General features: G+C 40.4%; 1 protein-coding gene across 1 annotated transcript in view; it reads right to left on the minus strand.

The window, feature by feature from the left end:
- LOC311589894 (EGF-like and EMI domain-containing protein 1) overlaps positions 1 to 25,031 on the minus strand; it is a 689,354-nt gene that overhangs the window by 118,308 nt on the left and 546,015 nt on the right. The window contains exons 7-9 of the mRNA XM_084768621.1: positions 19,984 to 20,103; positions 5,847 to 5,984; positions 931 to 1,053 (exon numbers count right to left, since the gene is read on the minus strand). Coding sequence (XP_084624747.1) covers positions 931 to 1,053; positions 5,847 to 5,984; positions 19,984 to 20,103 — 381 coding nt within the window. The remainder of the gene's footprint in view (positions 1 to 930; positions 1,054 to 5,846; positions 5,985 to 19,983; positions 20,104 to 25,031) is intronic.

The raw sequence follows: 25,031 nt of genomic DNA on the forward strand, positions 1-25,031 counted from the left end.
TATTGCATGAGGCAAGGGCTTTTCTGAACCTCCTCCATCAAGCTGAGCAAGTTTGTGACCCAAATCTCAGGGATGAGTCTTTACTTTGGCTTTTTATGTGGGCGCTTGGATACCACTAAAAAGTTGTACTCACTATTTTAAGACTCTCCTTTATTAAAAACCATGCATCCTAGTCTAGAATACACCTAAAAGTGCACAAATGTCAACAATTAGGAAATTTCTTTGTGTGTGTGTGTGTGTGTGTGTGTGTGTGTGTGTGTGTGTGTGTGGTTTTCTGAGACAGGGTTTCTCTGTGAGGCCCTGGCTGTCCTGGACTTGCTTTGTAGACCAGGCTGGCCTCAAACTCACAGCGATCCACCTGCCTCTGCCTCCCAAGTGCTGGGATTAAAGGCGTGTGCCACCATGCCCGGCCAATTCAGAATTTTCTTAGATGACACATCTGAATGTGCCCTTGTCTTTGTTAATGTAAGATATGAGAGGAGTTCTGCTGCCTGTTTTCACTTATGCCAAGATAATTTTCATTTGTTTTCTCTTGACCATGACTTTCACATCCAGCTCTGTAATTGTGGTCTAGCATGATTCTGTTAGCACTGTGCTACCCTCTTCTGAATCTCTCCTTTGCATGTGAAAAGCATCATGAAGAAATGAACACCATGCTAACCCTAGCTGCCTTTAGTGGAGTGGTCATCTAGGTCAAAAATTTTGCTAGAACTTTGTTTCTATTTTAAACTTTCCCTAATTTACTCCCTAGTCCTAATTTGTCTTCATCTCACTAACAAAGATCTCTGGCTCTTCAAAGTTAGAGCCACCGAGGCCCATAGCACATGGTGCAAACACACAGAAATACATATTTCCTTAGTGGGAAAGACACTGCCTCCAACCACCTGCCCTGCTGTCTGTACATCGTGTCAAGAGATCTCAAGAATTTACCATCACATCCACAGCCATCAGAACTGATCCAAAAGCCTTCCTGGCAGGCACATTCGTAGCCTCCTAAGTAGTTGATGCGGAGCTGGGCACAGCAGGCTTCTCCACTCTTGCATTCATCAAAGTCTGCAGGGGAAAGGACATTTGTGTTACTGGAGAAAAGAGAATCCAACCAAACTGCAGAAGCCCTGAGAAGCCTCACTTCTCAGTTAAAACTGTTTGATTAACTATGTCCCCCTACTTGGGCTACAATACAGTCACTGAAGAAATGAGCACACAAAAACAATGACGCCTACTTTGGGTTTACGTTTCTTGCAAGCTCTTAGCGCATCTGTTATTTATCTCAAAGGAACATAAATGGTCTTCCAACACATTTATAAGCTTAGGAAAAGAGATCTTTGCTATTTTTCCACTTTCAAAAGCAATCTGACTGAATAAACAGAAGCTGAAGAACAAAAAGACAGAATTGAGAATGAAGAACCAAAGAATTCCATTTAGTAACATTTGACAGCTGCAGAAAGAGGACAGCCCCGGACTTCATAATGTGCTGCCTCTCCAGCAACCGAGGTCAAGGAGTGTTCCCGAGAGAACATTCCGCTCACACTCAACTAGGGAGAGCCATGGGGGACAGTAGGTCTGTGACACGGTAGGAGGCACACTTCCTTCGCATACTGTGTACTAAATTCTGGAGTATTCTAGAATATTTGCTTAAACATGCCAATGCTGCATTGGGTGGAGTGAGTGAGGCCCGTGGGGTTCTGTTAGAGCTGTAAGATCATTAGCCTGGACCGTCCTGTCAAGTGAGCAGTTGTTTATGTAGCACAATCATTCTAGAAGTCTACAATCATGCATGCTTGCTCTTAAGACACAGCTGGCCTGAGGAAAAATCCAAAAGCTCTAGTAGCTGTCAAGTTGAAACCATTCGGCCAAACAGCAATCTACTTGGCCCTACTTTTGAAGGGTCATTCTAAGCGTAATAGTGAAAGAGGCAAGCTGGACGCTCGCCCGGTTTTCCTCTGCCTTGGGCAGCTGGGAATCACACTGGGAAAGGTGTTAGCTTTCTGGCCCTGGCTCAGTTCCAGCCTCTGCTAGGCTGAGTGGCTGTCACTGCTGAGCTTACAGAATCCTAGTGCCCCTGGACTACATGGGCAGCCACAGGGACAGAGAGGCCAGTGTCTCAATTAACCTTGGAAGAGTCCTTGGACTCAAGGAAACGAAGACAGGCGACAGGAAGGAGAGGAAATGCAATCAGTCAGTCAAGGTGAGGGGTCACCGTAAACTATCTAAATGAAGGGCGTCTGGGCACAATGCATTCTTTATCCTGCAAAATGTCACAAGGAGCTCTACTCAGAAAATTACAGATATTAGTTTTTGTCACGTTAAGCCTTTCTCTGGTGAACAAGGTGAATGCCGAAGATAAAAAAACAAAAGATAAACCAGTTTTATTTCATCTAAAACACTAGTCTTGGTGATATTTTAAAAAAGTTTTCAGATATTTTTCTTTTCTTTTTGATTAAAAAAAAAAACCCTTCTGACCAATAAAGCCTCCAAACATTAGATAGCAAGGAACACAGCTGCATCGCATAGTCTGAAAATATGTCCCTTGTTCTGATTCTTACTCTGTGCTAATTTTGGATTATTTTGTCATTTCCATTGCTCCAGGAAGATTTCTTACCTTTCCCTTGCATACTGACTTCAGTTCTAAAGCTCAACAAAAACTTACCGCTTCTGTGCTACAAGTAATGTTTGCGGTGTGGGTGTACATGCATGTCATGTATGTGTGGGAATGCACATACCAGTCATTAGGGGTGCACATGCATGTTATGTGGTGGAGGAGTGCACATGTATCATAGGATTTCCACAATGCCCTCTCTACCTTGCTTTATTTTTTATTTTTATTTTTTTAGCTTTTTGAAGGGAACATACTAGGTCATTTACATGACTATAATAGATAATATATTTACCTTAAACTATAAGTTGATTTTTCTTTCTTTTTTTTTCTTCTTTATTAATTTATTCTTGTTACATCTCAATGGTTATCCCATCCCTTGTATCCTCCCATTCTTCCCTCCCTCCCATTTTCCCCTTATTCCCCTCCCCTATGACAGTTCCTGAGGGGGATTACCTCCCCCTGTATATGCTCATAGGGTATCAAGTCTCTTCTCGGGAACCTGCTGTCCTTCCTCTGAGTGCCGGTAGTGGTGGCACACGCCGGTAGGATTTGCTGAAGGAGGCAGAGGCAGGAGGATCACGAGATCTACCTTGCTTTAAAAAGGGTTTTTTATTAAATAGATCAGCTGGCCAGCAAGCCAAAAATGTCCTCTTGTCGCTACCTCTGAGTTCTGGGACTACAGGCCCATCTGTTTATGTGGGTTCTGGGGACCAGAATTCAGGTTTTCATACTTACAGATAAGGACTTTGCCGACTAAGCACTTACCTCAAGTCTTTTCTAGAACACACTGTCACTCCAGCTTTTATACTGCCTGAATTCTAACTTTCTCTATTTCTTTCAAATCCTTGATGAAATTATTACTTGCCTCTTTCCCTTTTTGGTTCACACTTCATGGCTTTTTGGCCACTGTGTTGAGGGTGACATATCTACAGAGATGGAATGTACCATTCACCTGAGCAGCCCTAATCAAAACTACAAGACTTGCCGTGCTGAAGTGAACCGCTTAACCACCTGAAGTATCGGATTGAAAGACCCCATCTTCTGTACACAATCACTAAAAAAATACTCTCTAGCAACTAGCCACTTGTTTGATTCCCTATGATAAAGCAACTATATTTTCTACAACTGTCATTCAATTACCTTTACCTACACGTCTAGGCTTCAGGGTTGGCTTTTGTACTTGGCAAGGCTGACCACTGGTGTGCTGCCTGGACTGTCTTCATCTTTTGTACATACTCATCTTCAAAAAAAAAGCCTTATATCAACATATGATGTCACTCATGGTTGGTTTTACAAAGCAACAGGTAACAAGAGAGAGTGACCTTTTCTTGGTCAAAGTAAGTCTTTTGCCTTTGCCCTAGTGAAATTCTGGTCGTCAGAAGTACGCATTTTCTATTGTTGAAAACATGTAACAAGATGAACCATAAGCAGTCCAACACTGCCTTGTTGACTTATGAATTCTCACAAATATGCAATTTTCTGCATTCTGACCCTAGCAGACACTATATATTTTTTTTCTAGCTGTAAATAAGGAAACTCTCTTGAATTCTATTTTCAAAGGCTAAAGATATTGAGGTTAAAAAAAAAGTACAAAGAGGAAGGTGGTGCTGACACCTGCCTTTAATCCCAGCACTACGGAAGTAGAGGCAGACAGATCTGAGTTTGGGGGCCAAGCCTTGTCTATACAGTGAGTTCTAGGACAGCTATGAGTACACAGGAAAATCCTGTCTCAAAAACCAACCAACCAACCAACCAGAAAAATAAATTAACCTTTTCAGTTTTCTTTATTTAGTTGTCATATGAAAAACAAAACAAAGAGGGAGAAAGGAATGAAGGAAGGAAAGAGGAGGAGAGGGAGGGATGGAGGGAGGGAAGGAGGGAGGGTTATAAATTCCTGTAATAAGTTTCTCATATTAGTGAGACAGAAAATGTGGCATACTTTTCATTGCAAGAGATACAAGGAAAGCCATTGGTTGTGATATGTTGGCCACCATAGACTCATACCAGTGTAGGAGGCAGTATTGGATCAAGAAACATATGCAACGACATTGTTTTTTTTTGAGACCAGAATAGTGCAAAATGCATAAGATTCATTTTCTCATAGTGCCCAAGCCCAAAACAAAGTGATGGAACCTGGTGATCAGGTCACCTCTCTCTTAGTGCTTTCAACTGTCTCCCATTGTGTTGGCTCGTGTGCAGTGAGCAAGGAGGCTTTCAGCATTTGTACTATCACTTTAAAGAGAGAAAGCATGCATCATCATTAAAGAAAACAAGTAAACTCAGTGCTCCCATTGTAGGATGAAGACACACCGCCATGTGGGGGCTTGGAGTGGTTCAGAAGCCAAGCACACCAGGACTGCTTCATACTGACTCCCAGTCGGCTTCTTACCAGAGAACACTGGGAGATCTCCATTCAGCTTCTGAGACAAGCTTAATTTGGGATTATTTTCATTGTTGCAAATGACATAAATGATGATAATTGTAAATAATAAATGAATAAAACTACAATGTACATTACAGTAATATATTGTCAAAGGCATTTATTAAAAGAGGATTTAGGGGCAGGAAAGGTGCTAAGTGGTTAAGAACACATATGTGCTGCTCTTGCAGTTGCACCACAGTTCTCACCAAAGCACCTATATCAGGCAGCTCACATTCCCTAGACACTCTAGTCAGGAGGACTGACTCTCTCATCTGGACTTAGTGGCCAGCTGCACTCCCATGTACACATACCCATGCACAAACACACAAATATACAGAATTAAATAAAAAAGGATGGGTTTGGCCTGGGATGTCCAAAGAATGATCATCTTGTAAACTTTTCTTTTTGTAAAAGCTGCCATAGCACAATTGAACGTTCTCCTAAATCACTACCAAACTGAAAAACAATGTATGTGACTTTGTTTCTGCTTGGGATAAGGAAGCCTTGGGACCCACAGTTGTATCTATTGTTGGAATGCAAATTTACTGGATTAGATAGACTTAGAACACTTTCCTGAAGGGAACAATAGTTTTTATCCACATAGAGTTAATAGCTCATATATCTCATTAAAAGTGTTTTAATCTCCTTGATTTCAAGGTAAACATCCAAGTATAGTGACGTCTTTGCGGTGAATCAGCAGAGACACAGTCACATGCAACTCTCAGGCTGAGGACTGTGGCTCACAGTGTAGTGATGCGTACAGCATCAAAGTGCTAAATGAATCGAGAGAAGCACTGAATGAAGAAAGCATTTTCCAGACATTACCTATGCATGTTTTCTCATCTGCGTCGAGCTGATGTCCGTGGTTACAGGAACAATGAGGCCCACCAATTGCAGGCTCACAGTGATGAGAGCAACTGCCATTGTTCTTTTCACAGACATTGACAACTTCTAATTCAATTCCTTTCCAAAACAAGCAAAAGAGGGGGTTATTAACATAACAATAGGGAAAATTACAATATATGTTAACAATGGACATGCTTTCTCTTTTTGAGAACATGACACACTGTTAGAAATACACTGACATTTTGTACACATAAAAGTAAAGAATTTTGAGTCATATCAAGTCATGAGCATTGTTTATGCATATACTGTACTGAATTACTAAGTGATAAGACGTAATTATGAAGAAGGTAATAAAATGATAAATAAGGCAACAGCAAGTCTATCAGTGGCTACTAAATATGTTAAAAGACACTTCCATTAGGATATACAAAGTGTGTGTGTGTGTGTGTGTGTGTGTGTGTGTGTGTGTGTGTGTATGCGTGTGTGTGTAAACCTGATGATTGTTCTTTTTAGTGTCTGTGGATTCATGAAGATACTGTTAAAAAATAACTTGAGCTTAAAGACATAATGTATACTGGCTGATCATATGTAAGTCACATGATGTGAGAGTGCTAACCAGCTTTGATGCACGTAAATTACACTTATCATATTAATGTGCTATTACTTTGGAAACCATATTATCATCCCTGGCATAAGCTAGCACCCTGGGCATGTTGGTGAGCATCAGGCTCAGCATATGAATGTTGACTGACCTGAGCATGCAGACATGCAGCCTCTGATTTTCTAAGTAAAGACACAAAAAGTAATAGAACACTTGAATCAGTGTTTAAAGAATGGAATCTCAGTGTTCTGACTACTGTTTACTTTATCACTGTTTCATTATCACTCTTTATGTGGGCGCTCTGTTCTCATCGAGAGTACCCACAGTGGCTTGCTTCCTTATGGTCTTAACACCTGAGTCCTGTTGAAGAAGAAGAATATGAAAAAGAACAGGACAAATGTACCTGGGATTGAGGCTCCCCTTGTGTGCACATTTCATCATTGTCACTGCATGAAGAACCTATAGTTTCTAAATTCGTGCTCCCCTTCCACAGGCTTCTGCTACAGCGCAGAGCAGCTAGCATGCCCTCAATGAGCACTGCAGGTTCCTGTCACTGCTAATCTCACTGTGCCTTCTTCATTTTCCTTTAGCAGCTTACAGCAAATATTTGAAAATATGTTCCCAAAGACTAGTGAAATGAAGCAGGAGTATGCTGATGGATCTGCTGTGGAAAGAACGAACCTCTCTGAGCTGAAGAATGAGGAAACTAAAACACCAGAGGACTAAACAGTGATGTGCTTTTTACATACATGCTACTGTAGAGCACATGACACAGACTTGAGCTGCTTTTCCTGTTTGCCATTGTCAGCCAAGTAGAGGGGTATTTAAATCTGGTTGTTATCGTCTAAACCATCAGGACAGTCTACTTCAGTTTCTAGAAAAGCCTAAATTGATTCATATGGAATCACAGTCTAGTAGTATGTAGAGCATTGTTGGTATCAAAACCAGGTCTCCCCGGTTTTATTCTGCCCATGAGGTTCAATAGGCAGTCAAATTTTCTTTTTGAATGCTAGAATTCCATTTCAGTCGATTATTATGTGTCTTTATCCAATTCACAAACTGCATGAAGAGACTTAAAAGCAGTGTTAAGAATTGTACTTCAATTAAAAATGTAAGATTCAGAAGCAAACAACAAAAAACACTTCATCTCAAGTAACAGAGTTCATAAATGGAAGAGTATTCGGACTAGAGATGACCTCTATATAGTACCACTCCTAAGCTAAAAATAAATTTATTAACCACTTAAATTTATAAATGTTTATAACATCTCTTATAATGTGCCCCCAAACCTAAAAATAACTCAAATTTTATTAGATGGGTAAATAATAACCAGCTGTGGTATGTCTATTCAAAAAATGATACTTGCTAAAGAAAACCCAGCTAAACAGAACAAAGTGACAGCCTATAGACTGGGAAAAGATCTTCATCAACTCTCCATTTGACAAAGGGCTAATATCCAAAACATATAAAGAACTCAAGAATTAAACACCACAAAAGCAAATAACCCAATTAAGAAACAGGATTCAGAGCTAAACAGAGACTTCTCTATAGAGGAATATCGAATGGTTGAAAAACACTTAAAGGAATGTTCAGCGTCCTTAGTTATCAGAGAAATGCCAATCAAAACCACTCTGAGATTCCAACTTACACCCATCAGAATGGCTAAGATCAAAAACTCAAGTGACAGTACGTGCTGGCAAGGATGTGGAGAAAGGGGAACAATCCTTCATTGCTGGTGGGAGTGCAAACTTGCACAACCACTTTGGAAATCAATCTAGGACTTTCTCAGAAAATCGAGAATAGTGCTGCCTTAAGACCCAGCTATTCCACTCCTTGGCATATAGCCAAAAGATGCTCCACCACACAAAAAGGACATCTGCTCAACTATGTTCATAGCAGCTTTATTCATTAATAGCCAGAATCTGGAAACAACCTAGATGTCCCTCAGCTGAAGAATGGATAAAGAAACTCCGGTCCATTTACACAATAGAATACTACTCAACTATTACAAACAAATCTTGAAATTTGCAGGCAAATGGATGGAACAAGAAATGATCATCCAGAGTGAGAAAACCTAGACACAGAGAGACACACATGGTATATACTCACTTATAAGTGGGTTTTAGCCCAGTATAGATGTCCTCTGAGAGTCTTCACTCAGCGAGGCATCAGGACAGATGCTGAGACTCACTATTGGACTACAGATGTGAAGGGTATGGAAGAATGGGGAGATAGAAGGACCCAGAGGGTTCAGGAGCCCTACAAGAAGACCATCAAGGCTGGGGGATCTGGACCCCCAGGAGGGACTGCACAAACTGATGTACCAACCAAGGACAATGCATGCAATATACCTAGACACCCAATTCAGATCTAGCCAATGGACAGCTCATACTCAATGGATGTGTGGAGAGTGGGGACTGACTCTGGCATGAACTCTGATGCCTCCCTATTTGATCACTTCCCCTTTGTGGGAGGCCTGGGAGCACTCAGAGGAAGGAAATTCAGGCTATCCAGATGAGACCTGATAGGCTGTGGTCATATGGTTGGGGAGGAGGTCCCCTTCTGTCAGAAGTCTAGGGTAGGGGAATAAGGCAGAAGAGGGAGGAGGGGAAGTGGGAAGATACAAGTGAGGGGATAACAATCAGGAAGCACACTGAATATACTATTTTTTTTAAAAAAGAATAAATGTTAAAAAAAAAAACAGAAAAGAAAACCCATCTCTTCAGGGAAGAGTAACTTGGCTGGATCTCAAAAGCCTTGTGCTAGATGAATATTTTCTGCAGTGTATAACATACTTATTCAACATTCTAGAAAAACAAGTTGCAGGAATGTAGAGCAGACCAATAACTTCTGAACGTCAGTGGTAGGTCAGGAATAGGGGGACAACCAAGTATGACACAAAAGTGTTTTCTAGAGTGACTAAGTTACTTAATCCTGGTTACAGGTGTCCACTGATAGTATTAAACAGAAGTTTAACTTTTAAAAATGTGAGAGAAAAGATAGCCTCTCGGTGTGACTCCCTTCCCCAGTGGCTGTCACACTGCTGGGAGACTCGGTTGCACTTGGCCCCCGTTCCTTCCATTTGCTGTCTGGGCTTCCCTAATCTCTCCTGGACATTTGACACTGTCCTTTAGTGATTCTGGCCTGCAGCCTGAGTCCTCTTGTTATCACTTCAATTGCTTTCTCTACCCATATAAAGTCATTCTTGCTCACAACTTAAGTATCATTCCCATAACCTTGACCTACTCAAACATCTAGATTATATATTTTTTCTACTTAGAAAATGGGTAGAACCTTCTGACTTGCATTTCCACATGGGTCACCAAACTTCACGCCTGCACACACAGCTGGTGACTTTTGAGGTTACTCCCTGTCTCTCTGACCATGTTTTCCCTGTAGACTCCACACTTCGATATAATTCATTTAGTACCTCCAGCTTAGTGAGGCTTAAGAGCTTTAATTATTCTTTATCTTTCTTTCCTTATACACTCTGAACAACACCTGCACAGAATACCCCAAGTCTATCTTTGTCATCTCCAGTGTATGCCCTGACTTCAGCCCCAGAGCTTACCTGAGGACTCTAACTTTGCTTTCACATACACACTCCCCTATGTATTCCCTACAGAGCTGCTGCAGTGTGAGCATTCCTGTGTGTGAGTGCATGTGTGTGCATTTGTCCATCTGTCTGTCTCTGTATAGGTGTGGTTGTAAGCATGTGTATACGCCAGAGACTGAACATGGATATCATCAATTGCTCTCTACAGTGCTTTCTGAAACAGGCTCTATGGCTGAATCTGGAGCTCATCAATTGAAAAAAGAAAGAAAGAAAGAAAGAAAGAAAGAAAAACTGGACAGTGTGGCCCAGGGAGCCTCCTGTCTGTCCAGCACTAGAATCACAGACATTCACAATTGCATCCAGCCTTTTACTTAGTTTCTGGGGCTTGAAACTCAGGTCTGTGTTTCCATGGCAAGCAAGCCCTTTGCTCACGGAGCCACTATTCAGCCCTGCAGTGATTTTAAAATGGAAAGATCACTACATAAGTCTTTGTCCAAAACTACTCAATACCTTCTAATCACACCTGGAATAAAATTCTAACACCTTTAAGTGGTCGGAGGTCTGTATGTTGTGACACCTCTCTATCTTTGCCTTGGAGCTTGCTTCTACCTGCCTTGTTGACCCTTCCTAGTCCAGACCACATTAGCTCAGCCTCCCCTAAGACTTTACTTCTTACTGTTCTGGCTTTCCTTCTTCTCCATCTTCTTTGCAGTGTAAAAAGCTCCAGTTTCCCTTACCTGAGCCAGAGAGATTTAAATTTTGATTTTTTTTCAGATTCAGAATATTTAGGCACACACACATGTATGCATGTGATCTCTCTCTCTCTCTCTCTCTCTCTCTCTCTCTCTCTCTCTCTCTCAATATATGTGCATTATATGTGTATTATACATGATGGTCAATGAATTTATACAGAAGAGATAAAAATGGAGGTCATCAAAGAAATCTCCATAGTCTTGTTCCTCAGTGTTGATGCAGGCTTCTTTTTGCCAACTGAAATATTTAAACTTTGAAATGATCCAAACTGTAATGTAGTTGAAACCCTGACAAAGTACCAGAGGGGAAGACACCTCCCTTGTTCTTGCCCGGTAGGGTGTAATAAAGACAATGATATGTTTTTATTACATGTTTATCAAAATTTTTACTACATATTTATAAAAGTAAGAGGGGAGAGAAGAGAGAGAGAGAGAGAGAGAGAGGGAGAGGGAGAGAGAGAGAGAGAGAGAGAGAGAGAGAGAGAGAGAGAGAGAGAGAGAGAGAGAGAGAGAATATCATCTTGGGTATCAGAGCCAATTCTCAACATCAGACTCATTTGTGTTTTATACCTTCATTAGACGGGCAGCCTAAAGGCAGTATTACACAGTGTCTTTAATGTACACACATTGTTTGTATTACATTCTACTGTGCAAAACAAGAGTGGTGTCTTCCCCTCTGGTACTATGTCAGGGGTTCATCTGTTACAGTTGTGAGCATTTCGGAATTTAAATATTTCAATTGGCAAAAAGAAGCCTGCACCAACACCGAGGAACAAGATCATGGTGATGTCTTTGATGAGTTTCATTTTTATCTCTTCTGTCTGAATGCATGACCATCTTCAGTTCCACGGGATTCAATGCCTTCCTCTAACCTCCTTGGGCACTGAGCACAAACATGGTGCAGGTACATACCATCAGGAAAACACTCATACAATAAAGTAAATGAATCTGAAAAAGTTAAATGAATTGGTGGCTCTGGACACAGGCAAAGCTCTAGTTCACTCTGGCAACAGGTGTCAGAGCCAAGAAGCTGGTGTCTTTAGTTCAGAACAGGAGCTCCAATTTGGCACTGCCACTACAAGCCTCATTTTCTTCTGTGCAGTCAACTTCACACATGCCTATCCCTGCCTGTCTCCTGGGCCATTAAGTGTTTGGATCCCTAGAGAAGGATGTTTTTAGCTCATTGTAAACTATAATAAATTCTCTAATACTCATGAACATTTAAAGGAAGATGCAGGGAAGAGTCTGTCGGAAGATTACTGTATACATTTGCATACATTAATACAGAATACACTCTCCCCATTCTTGCTACATACCTAAGGTGGCACAGAAATACAGCTCTATGGCTGCTGGTAGTTCATTACATCATGTATACCTGATAGTATACTGAGCTTATTAAAACATATAGGATGAAATAGGTATGAGCTCTGTGTACTATAAATGCAGTACCTGGGAGGCCATGAACTCCAGGCCATCCTGGGATACATATAGAGCTTGAGGCTAGCCAGTGCTACAATGTCTCAAAAAAAAAAAAAAGATAAATAAATAAATCCATGCATCCTTAGACCTACAACTGGGCACTAAGAGTAAGCTGATACTTTGAGTCGTTGGTCTGGATGATTAGCAATGAGCTATTTTTATACTACATAAAAATCAGTCAGGAGCCGTGGGAATGGCTCAGTGGTACAGATGATACAGCCCAGCCTGACAAACTGAGTTGATTCTCAGCACCTACATGTCAGGCAGAAAAGAACAGGCTACTGGAAGTTATACTCTGGTCTCCACACAAGCTCTGTAGCTGGCACACGTAGGTACACACACACACACACACACACACACACACACCATAATTGTAAAAATTATACACAGACATAATGTTTCTTCTCATAGGTGACAAATATGTCATTTGCTTGACAGAGACAATACATAAAGTATACGTATCTAATAGCATAATGTTCAGTTGAGAATTCCTTTGATGAAAGTCTCATCAGATTATGAAATGTGTGGAACTTTCCAAATACAAGTCACAAGGCAGTGAGTATGAATTAAAGCACACTCTGAGGACTGAGTATACAGAATTTCTCTAAAGAAATTAAATAACCATAAAACCTTTTCTAGAACAAAGGTGGAACAAGGGTCCTACAATATACTCATTACATACAGGTACTGCATTCATGGTTAAATATCAGCATGCTCTTAAACGGTTTCCTCGCCTGTGGGTTTGGAGAAAGCTCAGAATACAAATTTTCACTTAAAGTTTGTATGTCAGTAGTAAATACTGAGGTCTGGGGATGACAGTTGAGAGAACTTAGTTAAATATTCCCATCAGGAAGGTGAATGTAAAAACGCACCTCTACTTAATACATTCCACTCTAGGCCAAATTGCTTTCCTGAGTAAATTCTAAAGAAAGTCTCTAACTCATAAACCACCATTAATAATGATCCCGTCTTTTCGGCTGAGAATGTGCTGGTCAGATTGCAAGATTCAAGTTGCACATTTTAAAATACACTCATCCCCTAAAACTCTGACTATATTAAATACCAACTGTTTATAAGAAAAAAAATTCCATCTGCATTTTCTCTTCCTGAAAGGGAATTTTGGCAATCATTCAAAAAGACCCAACTTCAAAAGGCCTTTCTTAATTACGAGTCAATTTCCCACCCACTCATCTTATTTACTTTGCTTTTTAAAAGGCAAACAACCCTGTGAAGAAACTGCACGGTATTCCTGGTAGGAATGTATAGGCGAACTTGAAAGATACATTGGCAAACCAAGAAGCAGAACTTTTTGCAGGGGAGATGAGTTTCCTGGCTCATTTTTTTTAGTGGCGTCTCTTCATGAAGAAGCCCAGAAGGAATGGTAGCATGCATGTTTGTCCACCATTCTCTCTGAGTTCTTTGTCCAACATCTATAAAAATACCCACTGCTCACGGAAAAAGCAGGGGAACGCAAAGGCTTCTTTACGCAGAATTGAAAGGACACTGGAGTCACAGCCCTAAGACTCAGTGAACTGTAATATGAGGGTTTCGGCCTCAGCAGTGAGTATGAATGAGTGCAAACATCATCTCTGCAGTAGCTGTCATTCATGCAAGCGGGGCCACTAAGTACACAGTTAAGAAATGCCATTAGAAGTAGAGAAATTAGAAACACAAGTTTGATACTAAGATAGAGCAGAGATGAAGAGGAGGAAACTAAGACAATATAAGAGGACAGAAGGAAAGAGGGAGTTTCAGAAACCAGGAAAGTATCTTAGTTTGGTTTCTATTCCTGTGATAAACAGCATGGCCAAAAACAACCTGGGAAAGAAAGGGCTTTTTTGACTTACACATCCCACTCAGTCATAGCCCATCACTGAGTGAAGCTAAGACAGCCACTCAAGCAGAGGAGGGACCTGGGGGCAGTAGCAGAAGCAGAAGCCATGGAGGAGCAGAGCTCACGGGCTTACCCACCATGGCGTTCTCAGCCGGCTCGCAAGCTCCATGGCTCGGCTTTTCCACATCAATCATTAATCAAGAAAATGGGTCTGTCCATCCCCCCCATTCTTCCATACCACCCCCAGTTCTCCATCCAGAGTCCAGCAGGGAGTCCCAGCATCTGTCCCGATTGATCCCCAACTGGGTGGAGTCTCTCAGAGGACATCTATGTTGAGCTAATATCCATTAAGTGAGTATACACTATAATTGTCTTTCTGGGTCCGGTTACCTCACTCAGGATGATCTTTTATACATCCATCCATTTGCCTGGAAATTTTTAAGACTTGCTTGTTTTTAGTAGCTGAGTAGAATTCCGTTGTGTAAATGTACTACAGTTTCTTTATCCATTCTTCCATTGAGAGATATCAAGTTGTTTCCAGGTTCTGGATATTACAAATAAAGCTGCTATGAACATAGTTGAGCAAATATGCTTGCAGGGACTCCCTGCTAGACTTGGGGTGGAGCACTGAGAGTGGTGTGGAATAATGGGGGAATAAAAGGACCCAGAGAGTTCAGAAGCCCCACACAGAGGCCATCAAGGCTGGAGGATCTAGACCTGTGTGTGTGTGTGGGGGGGGGGGGGGTGGCTGCACAAGCTGTTGCACCAAGCAAGGACAATCCATGCAGTGAGCCTAGGCCTCATGTTCAGAGGTAGACAATGGACAACTCATTCTCCACAGCTGTGGGGAGAGTGGGAACTGACTCCGACATGAACTCTGATGCTCCGGATTTGATCACTTCCCCTTTTTGGAGAAGCCCAATGGGCACACAGAGGAAGGGGAAGCAGGCTATTAGGATGAAACCTGATAGGCTGTGGTCATACGGTGGAGGAGGAGGTCACCTTCTGACAGAGGTCTAGGGGAAGGGAATAGGGTGGAAGAGCGAGGGAGGTTGGGAGCTGGAAGATACAAGTGAGGGGATGACAAACAGAATGAATCTGAATAAATTATAATAAATTAACTTTAGAAATAATAAGTAAAAAGACAAAGAAAGAAAATGGCCCATAGTCTTGCCTATGTGCTAATCTGATAAAGTCATTTTCTCAATTGAAGTTCCCTCTACCCACATACTCTGGCTTGTGTCAAGTTGACCAAAATTATCCAAATCAGTATAGAGGGTTTAAGTTTATCTGGAAATGTGGAAGGTCAGAGATGAAAAAGTCCATCGAGGGGCTGAGATGGAGGCCTGTGGACATGAGCTGATGAGAAAATACAAGGTGAGAGAGAGACTATTTTAGCTAAGTAATTTTTGCTATAAAATTCTATAGGATATGAGCTCATGTGAGAGTGATTTTAGGAAAGGAAATGTAGGTAATGATATTCTAAAAGACAGTAATAATGATGATTCAGACAAGGGGATTATGTGTTATGAGTGCCAGTCTCCTGACTGACATCTCTTAAGAGCTAGAAATCCTCAAACACAGCAAAAGAAATGGCTTTGCAGCAACAGGACCAACTCCTTAGTTTTAATAGGGGTTAATAGTTTCCCTTGTAATTCTACGGGAGATTTGGGGAAACTTGTTGGCCTGCATGGTAGTTTGCATCAAGTTTTTGATGCTATAAAGGTCAAGCCTAGACAAAAACAAAAGTAGAAAGAGGTGATGAATAAATGTGTAAGAGACTGGACAGAGATGAAATATGATAGATATTAATTTACATTCAGAAGTTTAGACTCACCAAGACAGGAAAGATGTTTTCTTCAAGACTGCCAACTATAAATAGCCGAAACACTATGAATGTAACATTTATATAATTCCTGATTGTTTCGTGGTTCTTCTTGCTGTAGGTAGTTTCTTTTATTTATGTGTAATAATATAAATATATATGAAAAAGAAATATAATTAAAAATACTTAAAAATGTGTAAGAGAAAATTAAGCATGCTGATGCTTGGAAGACATGATGGAGGCAGAGGAGGGGAGGATGAAGATACTGTGGGTGGGGACCAGCCATCTCTAGCTTAGGAGCAGACAGTGTGCTTATGGGGATGGGATCAAATAGGACACATCCACAATAACAACCACTACAGATAGCCCCAGAGCCTAGCATTTTAAATGCATCTCTAACAATGGACACATGAAACCACACAACTGAGCTGCGATGGGGAGTAAGACATAGCTGGGAGAGATGGCTAATAAGTGCTTGGCAGGGAAGTTGGAGGGATGAGTTCAGTGGGGAACGTGTGAAATGGGATGGACCACTGAAGAGGAATGATGAATGTCAAAGACAAAAGAAGCCAGTACTGAAGGCACTGGAGCATCCACCGTGTTTGGTATGCAATTACAGCCCACAGCTGTTCTTTCCTCTCAAGTTTTCTTCACCAACTCTGGTTCCTCTTCTTTGAGCACTGCAGTGGAATCTTTAGTGTTCAGCAAGGGAGATACAAGTAGCAGAACTTCACAAAGCATCTGGGCAACGAATCCAAGAGTTTCTAATCAGAAGACTCGAGATTTAATCCTCATTGACTATCTTGTGAACCATTTCATGAATTATTTTTATTTGGCTGTTTCCTCAACAACAAAACGAAGCAGGTTATGTTTCTCTGTCCTCACCCTCACTCAGTCCAACCAGGCAACCTTAGCAGGACCTTTTGCTTAGCCAAGATTCTCAGTGTTGTTCTTTCAATGATTGGTCTTGCCAAAACATCACTAGCAGCCGGGCGTTGTGGCACATGCCTGTAATCCCAGCACTCGAGAGGCTGAGGCAGGTGGATTGCTGTGAGGTCAAGGCCAGCCTGGTCTACAAAGTGACTCCAGGACAACCAAGGCTAACACAGAAAGACCTTGTCTCGAAAAACCAAAAAAAAAAAAAAAAAAAAAAAAAAAAAAAGGAAAGAAAGAAAGAAAGAAAGAAAACATCACTGGCTTCCAAGACTGCCACAGTTGCTACTTACGATAACAATGTTTCCCATCAACCCCTAGCTCAAAGCCAGGGTGGCAGGTACAAGTGAAGGACCCCACTGAGTTCACACAGCCATGAGCACAGGCAGCCAGCTCTGCAGCACACTCATTTACGTCTGCAAGGAAGAGATACACACACCAGCTGTCTTAGCATCTCCAATTCTGTTTGTAAGCTATAAAAATGAATAAATGGTTACCCTCTACTTAACCTCTAATTTTCAACATAGTACTAAATACCAGAGTGAGGAGGAGGGATTTGTGAGGAAACCAGGTGCTCTGTACCCCGTGTTGATGCCCACTAGCATTACTTCATATCCATTACAACCATTAAAATAAAATAAGATCGGATGCAACTATAAATAATAGTTCTAATCTATTTATTCCTCAACAGTACAAATAGAAGCCATTGTAGCTTGATGTTATGAATATGATGTATTCTTGAACAGTTATCTCCACTCCCTGGTATTTTTGTTTACTTTTGAGATATATGTTAATTACATCTCTCCCCTCCCAATCCTCCCCTCAAAGCCTCCCATATCTCCCTCCTTACTCTTCTTCAAGTTCATGGCCTCTTTCTTCATCAATTGTTATTGCATGCATATATATATATACATATATATATGTATTAGTATATACATATATATTCTAAATATAACCTGTTGCAACTCCTTGTTTTAAAGAAGAAGATGCATCAATGGGCAAGTCGGACATGGGCCTTTTCAAGCAAGGGCCCATACATCCACGCACATCTTGATCCATACACATCTCTATCTGTTACAGCCCTTACAAGACATGCCGTATGATGCTGGTACCCCATCTCTCTCCTGAAGGTGACAGTCACTTTGATTCAGTGTGACCTCAGTTTGGTTTCCAAGTAACCTCTTCTTCTTCCTTTTACCAGGAGGGGCTCTTTCCCCTCTTTTCTGATTAGTATATCTTCTCACACAAACCTTTATGCCATCCCTATTCTCAGGTATTGGTAGAGCCCTCAAACATGAGACGGTTTGGGGAGAGAGTTCTAGGATTAATGTATCAGGTGTTAAAATGGGAGTTTGAAAAAAAAATCAAAGGTATTTTCTCTGTATTTTGATGGTTAGTTTTTAAGAAATAATTCTTAAGATCCTCTACTGTTCCTTCTGCCAGTTGCTGAGAGCGGTGTGCATTATATTGTAACCTTTTATGCCATGTTCAGTTGATATTATTGGAAGACTTGCTCTTTTTTTTTTTTTAAAGGGAAAATAAGATTGGATCAAGGGAAGAGAGAGGTGGGTGGGCACTGAAAGGAGTGGAGGGAGGGGAAGTGGTGGTTGATATGTATTGAATGCCTCTGACATGAACTCTGGCGACCCGACCCCTATTTGATCACTTCCCCTTGGTGGGGAGGGTTGGATGGCACACAGAGGAAGGGGAAACAGGCTATCCAGATGAGGCCTGATAGGCTGTGGTATATGGTGGGGGAAGAGGATCTCTTTTGTTAGAGGTCTAGGGGAGGGGAATAGGATGGAAGAGGAAGGGAGGGTGGGAATGGAAAGATACAAGTGAGGTGATAACAATAGAGATGTAATGTGAATAAATTATAATAAATTAAAATTAAAAAGAATATGAACAAACAAGAAATAAAAACCAGGGACTGGGAAGATAACTCAGCAATTGAAAGCACTGTCTGTTCTTTTAGAGGATCTGAGTTCAATTCCCAGTACCCATATGCACAGCTTACATAGTTTGTAAATCCAGTTCCAGGGGATATGATGAACTTTTTTAGCCCCTGTGGGGACTGTATGCACATGGCACACAAACATACATGTAGGGAAAACACACAAACCTATATAAAATAGTGAAACAATCAAATAAGTAAATGGAAACCAAAGTAGTATATCTTTGCCAAAATAATATGTTTAAAATCCATAAATCCTCAGTATTTCATTTTATTTATTCTGTGTGCATGTGTGCATGTGCACACGCTGGCAGGGTGTCAAGGTACACAAGTGTAGGACAATGGACACCTAGTAGCACTTAGCTCTTTTCTTCTATCATTGGGTCCTAGGGCCTTGAACTCAGGTTGTTAGGCTTGGCTTCAAGTGCTTGTACCAGCTGAGCCATTTCACTAGCTCCCATTTTCCCCAAAAAATTTCACATTGATTTTTGTGTTTAGTTGTTTTCTTTTTTAATTTCTCAAAAATGTTTATTAGTCCTATAAGTCAAGGAACATCTTGTTCCCAAATAAACGGTTTCTCACTTTGTGAAAATGTCATGGTAAAAACGAAGGATTCTGTGGTTTCTCAGAAGGTATTAAAACAAAGACAATCCCACAGGAATTCCTTCATCCTCCGCTGGTGCCAGTCACAGAATAATTTAGCCCTTTCATCTTTGAACTGAAGTGTGTCTACTCTGCTATTTCTGGAAACAGAAATGTGTAACCTTGTGTTTACAGGGTTCCTTTCTCTTCTCATTTTAATTATTCCTAAGTTCTGAGAGGCTAATTTGCACATGCTTGCTTTTCAAAGGTTACCCCACCTCTGTAGTCTATAATCAAAAACTCCCTATGTGGTTATAGAGGAATTTTAAATATTAATTCTGGATTTCATTTAAAAAAAAAAAACAGAAAACAAAAAGCATGACTTCTGAAAGCACACTAGGTCATTTTTTTTTTTACAGTACATAAGAATTTCACTGAGATTTTTTTGGTAGCATTATAACGTACTTTTCGTAGTGATCAAGTGGAGAATTAAAATGTTGCTTTTTAGCATAAATAAAAATACCTTTTCTCCTACTTGCTCCAACTGTTCAATCTGACTACAACAATTACCAAATTAAGACATCAGTTCCTGCTTCCTACCTTCACAGGCCTTTTTGTCTTCAGACAGCTGGTACCCAGCGTGGCAGGCACACCTGGCCATGCCATTCTCACTCTGACATAGGTGCTCACATCCGTTCCCACCGGCACAGGGGTCTGTCTCTGAAAGCAACAAATCAGGGATAGTTTGCAATTCATTCGGTTTAGAAAGACGTGCAGAGCAGAAGGCTGGACAAAGAAAAGTCACTAAGATATTAGGGTCATATATTACCCATTTAAAGATGGTCAAAGAACAGTCTTTCCCACTTTCCTATGAAATGTATTCAACAAATGCATTTTTGCTCTGTGATATCAGCCCCGATTCTGAACAAAATAACTATAGAGATCAAAGTCGTAAAGGACATAGCTTAATATGCCTGTTTCGGAGGTCTTCTTTCATGCCCTCCAATACACAAGGGAAGCAACAAAAGTTCCTGTGGACGGCTCTGTTCTGTTTCTGTTTCTCTACCCACTGCTCTTTGTCCTTAAATATTAGGACCATGCTTAGATTAACTCTTTCTTTCTCTAGACTCCCTCTGGCATTTGGTCACCAGTCCTTGTGTCAGAAAGAGGCAAAGGGAAGATCCCCATGTCTAGCTGGTGGGCACATGGTCTATGTGTGCAACCCAGGCCTTGAAGCCAGCCTGAACCCCATCTCTAGCTTCAGAATGCCAGGGTTACAGCCACCTACCGCCACACTTTCTAGTAATTGAATTCCAAATGTCTAAACATCCTTGGTTGTCTAAGAACAATTATTGGTCCTGGATCCTAATTATTTTAATAAACTGTTTGGTGACATTCTCTTATATTTCTTAAAGACTTTTGAGTTTGAGAAATGTTCATTTATTCTGTAGGGTTTTGTTGTTGTTGTTGTTGTTGTTGTTGTTTTGCTTCTGGTAATGTATTTACTTGGCTTTGGGATAGAGCAATGCCTGCTTCATAGTACGTGCTCAGCAGTGCTGCATATGTTTATACTATCTGAAAAACACTAGGCCTTGGTATAAGTTCTTAGTGGAATTTGCCTTGAGGGTTTATGTTTTGAAAAACTATGAACACAGATCCAGTTCCTTCATTAGACACAGGGCTGTTCAGGCTACCTGTGTCTGCCATGAGATTGCCAGGCTGACTTTTTGACAGAATGGATCCATTTTTATGCAGGTTATGCAGAGAAATTCATAGAAATGGTTGAGACATGGATATTCCTGGGACTGCAGTTTGTAAGACAGGGTCACAGAGTGAAGCCTGGGGTGTCATTGGGTGACTGGGGGTTTAGTAAGCATCCAGAGTCTGTCCCCAGCACCACAAAATAACAAAGTAAATTACGACACGGTGACAAGACCTTAAGAATTGTGGAGACAAGCTTAGCTATGATGTTGCGCCACCGACTAGCGTTTATAACTCCTCCAGGGGCACCGGCACTGCAGACATTGTTGTCAGTGCACAGAGGGCACTGGAGATGATGGACCATGAACGGAGTCCAAATAAAACATCAACGGGTAGAAAATGATGACAGTCCCCTCGCAGCGCTGGGTGCATTGGTCTTAGGCATCCAAGCTCAGGTCTTTGTGTGCAGTCAGCAAGCACCACCCACTGTGCCAGTCCCAGCCCAAGGCACATATTTTTAAATCAATGTAAACATTATTGAAATGAATGGGAGAAAACGGAAGCAGCGCTCAGAGAATCAGGGACTTGTAAGGATTTATATCAAAATTGACACAAAACTTTAGAAATTTCAAAAATCAAAGGTCAGCCCAAAATAAATAGAAAATTAGCTCTGATAATGAAAATTTAAAGCCTACTAAAAGCAAACAATCCAATATGCTTTTTTTTTTCAAAAGATGAGTGACTTGTCAGCACTCTAGGGGAGTTGGTTGAAAATAAAATAAGATGACAAAAAATAAATAAAAAGAAAGAAAAAGAAAATGACAATTTATACACATATACTTGACAAGTTTGTATGAAACAGGCAAAACCTCCTTATGAAATAATCTAAACTGGGAGTGGTGGCGCACGCCTTTAATCCCAGCACTTGGGAGGCAGAGGCAGGTGGATTGCTGTGAGTTCAAAGCCAGCCTGGTCTACAAAGTGAGTCCAGGACAGCTGGGGCTACAACAGAGAAACCTGTCTCAAAAACAAACAAACAAACAAACAAACAAAAATAATAATCTAATAACATTTACCAAAACTGATTTAAGATGCCATGGGAAGCTTTCAAACTCCATTTCAACTTCTAAAGTTGTTGCCAAATTCAATTTTTTTCCTCAAAAAATCGTTAGACTATAATTTCTTTGCTGGTAAATCATATCAACATTAAAAAAAAAAAAACTATACCGATGCTAAAAAAAAAAAAAGTTGAAGTATGATGCTTCTCAACTCCTTCAGGGCCCAGATGATACCCAGACAATATTACAAACGTACAGTTACAGAACATTAGCCCAAGTTAGCATAGACACAGAAAATCTATATTACACCTTTACGGACATTTCCAAGGCTTATCCCAACTCTTGTAAGCAATCCTCTACCCTCCACATTTATGCAATGGCTTCTACACCCACACAAAGCACCATGCATGCAACCACATCCACACAACAAATAAATATATGCAATGCAATTTAAAAAAAATGGGCATTTCTGGAAGACAACATGGGGATGTTTTATAAGGTTAAATGTACAGTTGGAATGTGATCCAATAATACTCCTTTAGGCTAGTTATGATCAGTACAAAAGTAAATAAATAAAAGAAATTATGTTGATCAAAAGAGGCCAGACAAATGATCACACACAGGCTAAGGCATTTATTTACATGGCTCTGCAAAGCTCACAGTGGCAAGACGCAGAGACAGTTTGCTTAGGTTATGTGATGGCTGCCCTTGGTTGTCAACATGACTGCATTTGGAATAAACAAACAAACAAACAAACTCAAGCAGCTGGGCACACCTGTGAGGGATGTGTATATAATTAAATCATTTGAAAGAAGGAAGACTCACTTAAATCCTAATCATTTGCATGTGGGAAGACCCACCCTAAATCTGGGCCACACCTTAACGTGTCAGCCTGTATAAAGGACACAGAGTAAAGAGGTTTTGCTTTTTGCCTGCTTGTCTTCATCCGACCTATGGCTGAGGCATAACATCACTGGCATTAAATCACACTGCTTGAGAGTTTTTGTTTATATTGAAGACCAGCTGAGACATCCAGCCTTGTGGACTGGACAGCCACTGGATCCTTAGGCTTTCAGTGTGGAGGCAGCCATTGTTGGCCTATCTAAATCACAGCCTGTAAGCTATTCTAATAAATCCAAAATATTTCATTTCCATATTTAATTTCCAATATTATATGCACATATATATATGCCTAAAATTGGAAATTAAATATATAGGTGTGTATGTATATATTATATATGTATACATACACATATATGTATACAATATATATAATATATTTATACATATATGCCTAATATTGGAACTATTGGAAATTAAATAAATTTCACATACATAATTTCCATATTTAATTTCCAAATATTAGACATAGATAGATAGATAGATAGATAGATAGATAGATATGCCTCATCTTGGAAATTAAATATATAGATATATAGATATACATTATATGTGTGTACATGCATACACATATATGTGTACATGTACATATATAATATATTTATGCTTATGTTCTTAACATTGGAAATTAAATATTGTGGGAAAAGAGAAATAATCATGTATATACCAGTTCTATTCCTCTAGAGAACCCTGACAACGATTCAGCTTGGTAGTAGAGAACTTCTCCGAAAAGGATTGTAAGAAAAGATTCACAGGAGAAGGGAATACTCTGATATCTATTCTGGTAATAGCTATATGGTTAAGTTTGGAATTTAAAATTTCTGCATTTTATCTAATACACTTGCACCACTAAGAAGTTGAAATGTTAGAAACACAATAAGAAAATAAAGGACTATTTTTGTGTATGTGTGTGTATGGTTCATATGCAAGACATATTCTTCATGACCCAATAAGTACTTGGGACCTCTTCAGAGCAAGTACCATGTCTTATTGATTCTTGTGTTCAAATGTATTTGCTTAGTAAACAAATGTAAATGTTTTAAAGGGCAATGCACCCGACCCTTTCTTCATTTCTCTTGAAGAAAAAGCAGTGGCGGCATTACCCCTCCTATTTCTGTTCTCCTTGCCTGGATGCTTATTATCCTTCTTTGGGCTTCCTCTTTTTTAGACTAAATCCTAGCTATTGTCTCCTGCAGGGAACCCTACCCATTGTTCCTAGTGGCCACTTCCATTCTTGATAGGATCTGCTGTTCTCATATTGGACCCTTTACAGTAGCAATGAGGGATATTTGTAAATGATACATGGTAAAAGTGTCCAACATTAAATAAGATTCTAACTAAGGAAAAAAATTGTTCTATTGCATGTCTCAGAGCTTTTTAAAGTGTAATGAATTTAGGTCATCCCAGAATGGGTATTTAAATATTCCGTGCACATTTGATCCTGACATATTTACTGGAAACATAGTCATTAAATGAATCTTTTAAAAACTTTATTAATTTATTATACATATATGAGTGTGTGGTAGCTCAAATGAAAATGGCCCCCATAAGCTCGTATGTCTGAATACCTTGTCTTCAGTTGATGGAATTATTTTAGAAGGATGAGGCAGTGTGAGTCTGTTGGAGGATTGAAAAAAAAATCTTTATTCTCCTGCTTCACTTGTCTGGGAAGATTATTGGCTCTGTCTGGCAACCTAGGCCTAGTCCTGGAAGCTTTGAGCCTCCGTACAAGATGGCATAGGCCTAGAATGTTTTCAGCCGCTGAGAAATACTGCTTAACAAGCTCACCCTTTCTGGTTCTTTCTGAGCTCATAGATGCTGATTCAAGTTGCTTATTTTGGCTTGAACTCCTTTCCCATCTGGCTTATTCAATCTGGCTTCTCTCTTGGCCCCAGAATTACTCTTCTTGGCCTCAAACTAACTCCAGCAATCTGCTCTAATCTTCTGCCTCCATCATTTTCTGACTTGTTCAGCCTTCAACCTCTCTCT

The sequence above is a fragment of the Acomys minous genome, assembly GCF_964271855.1.
Source record: "Acomys minous genome assembly, chromosome: 19".
Lineage (NCBI taxonomy): Eukaryota > Metazoa > Chordata > Mammalia > Rodentia > Muridae > Acomys > Acomys minous.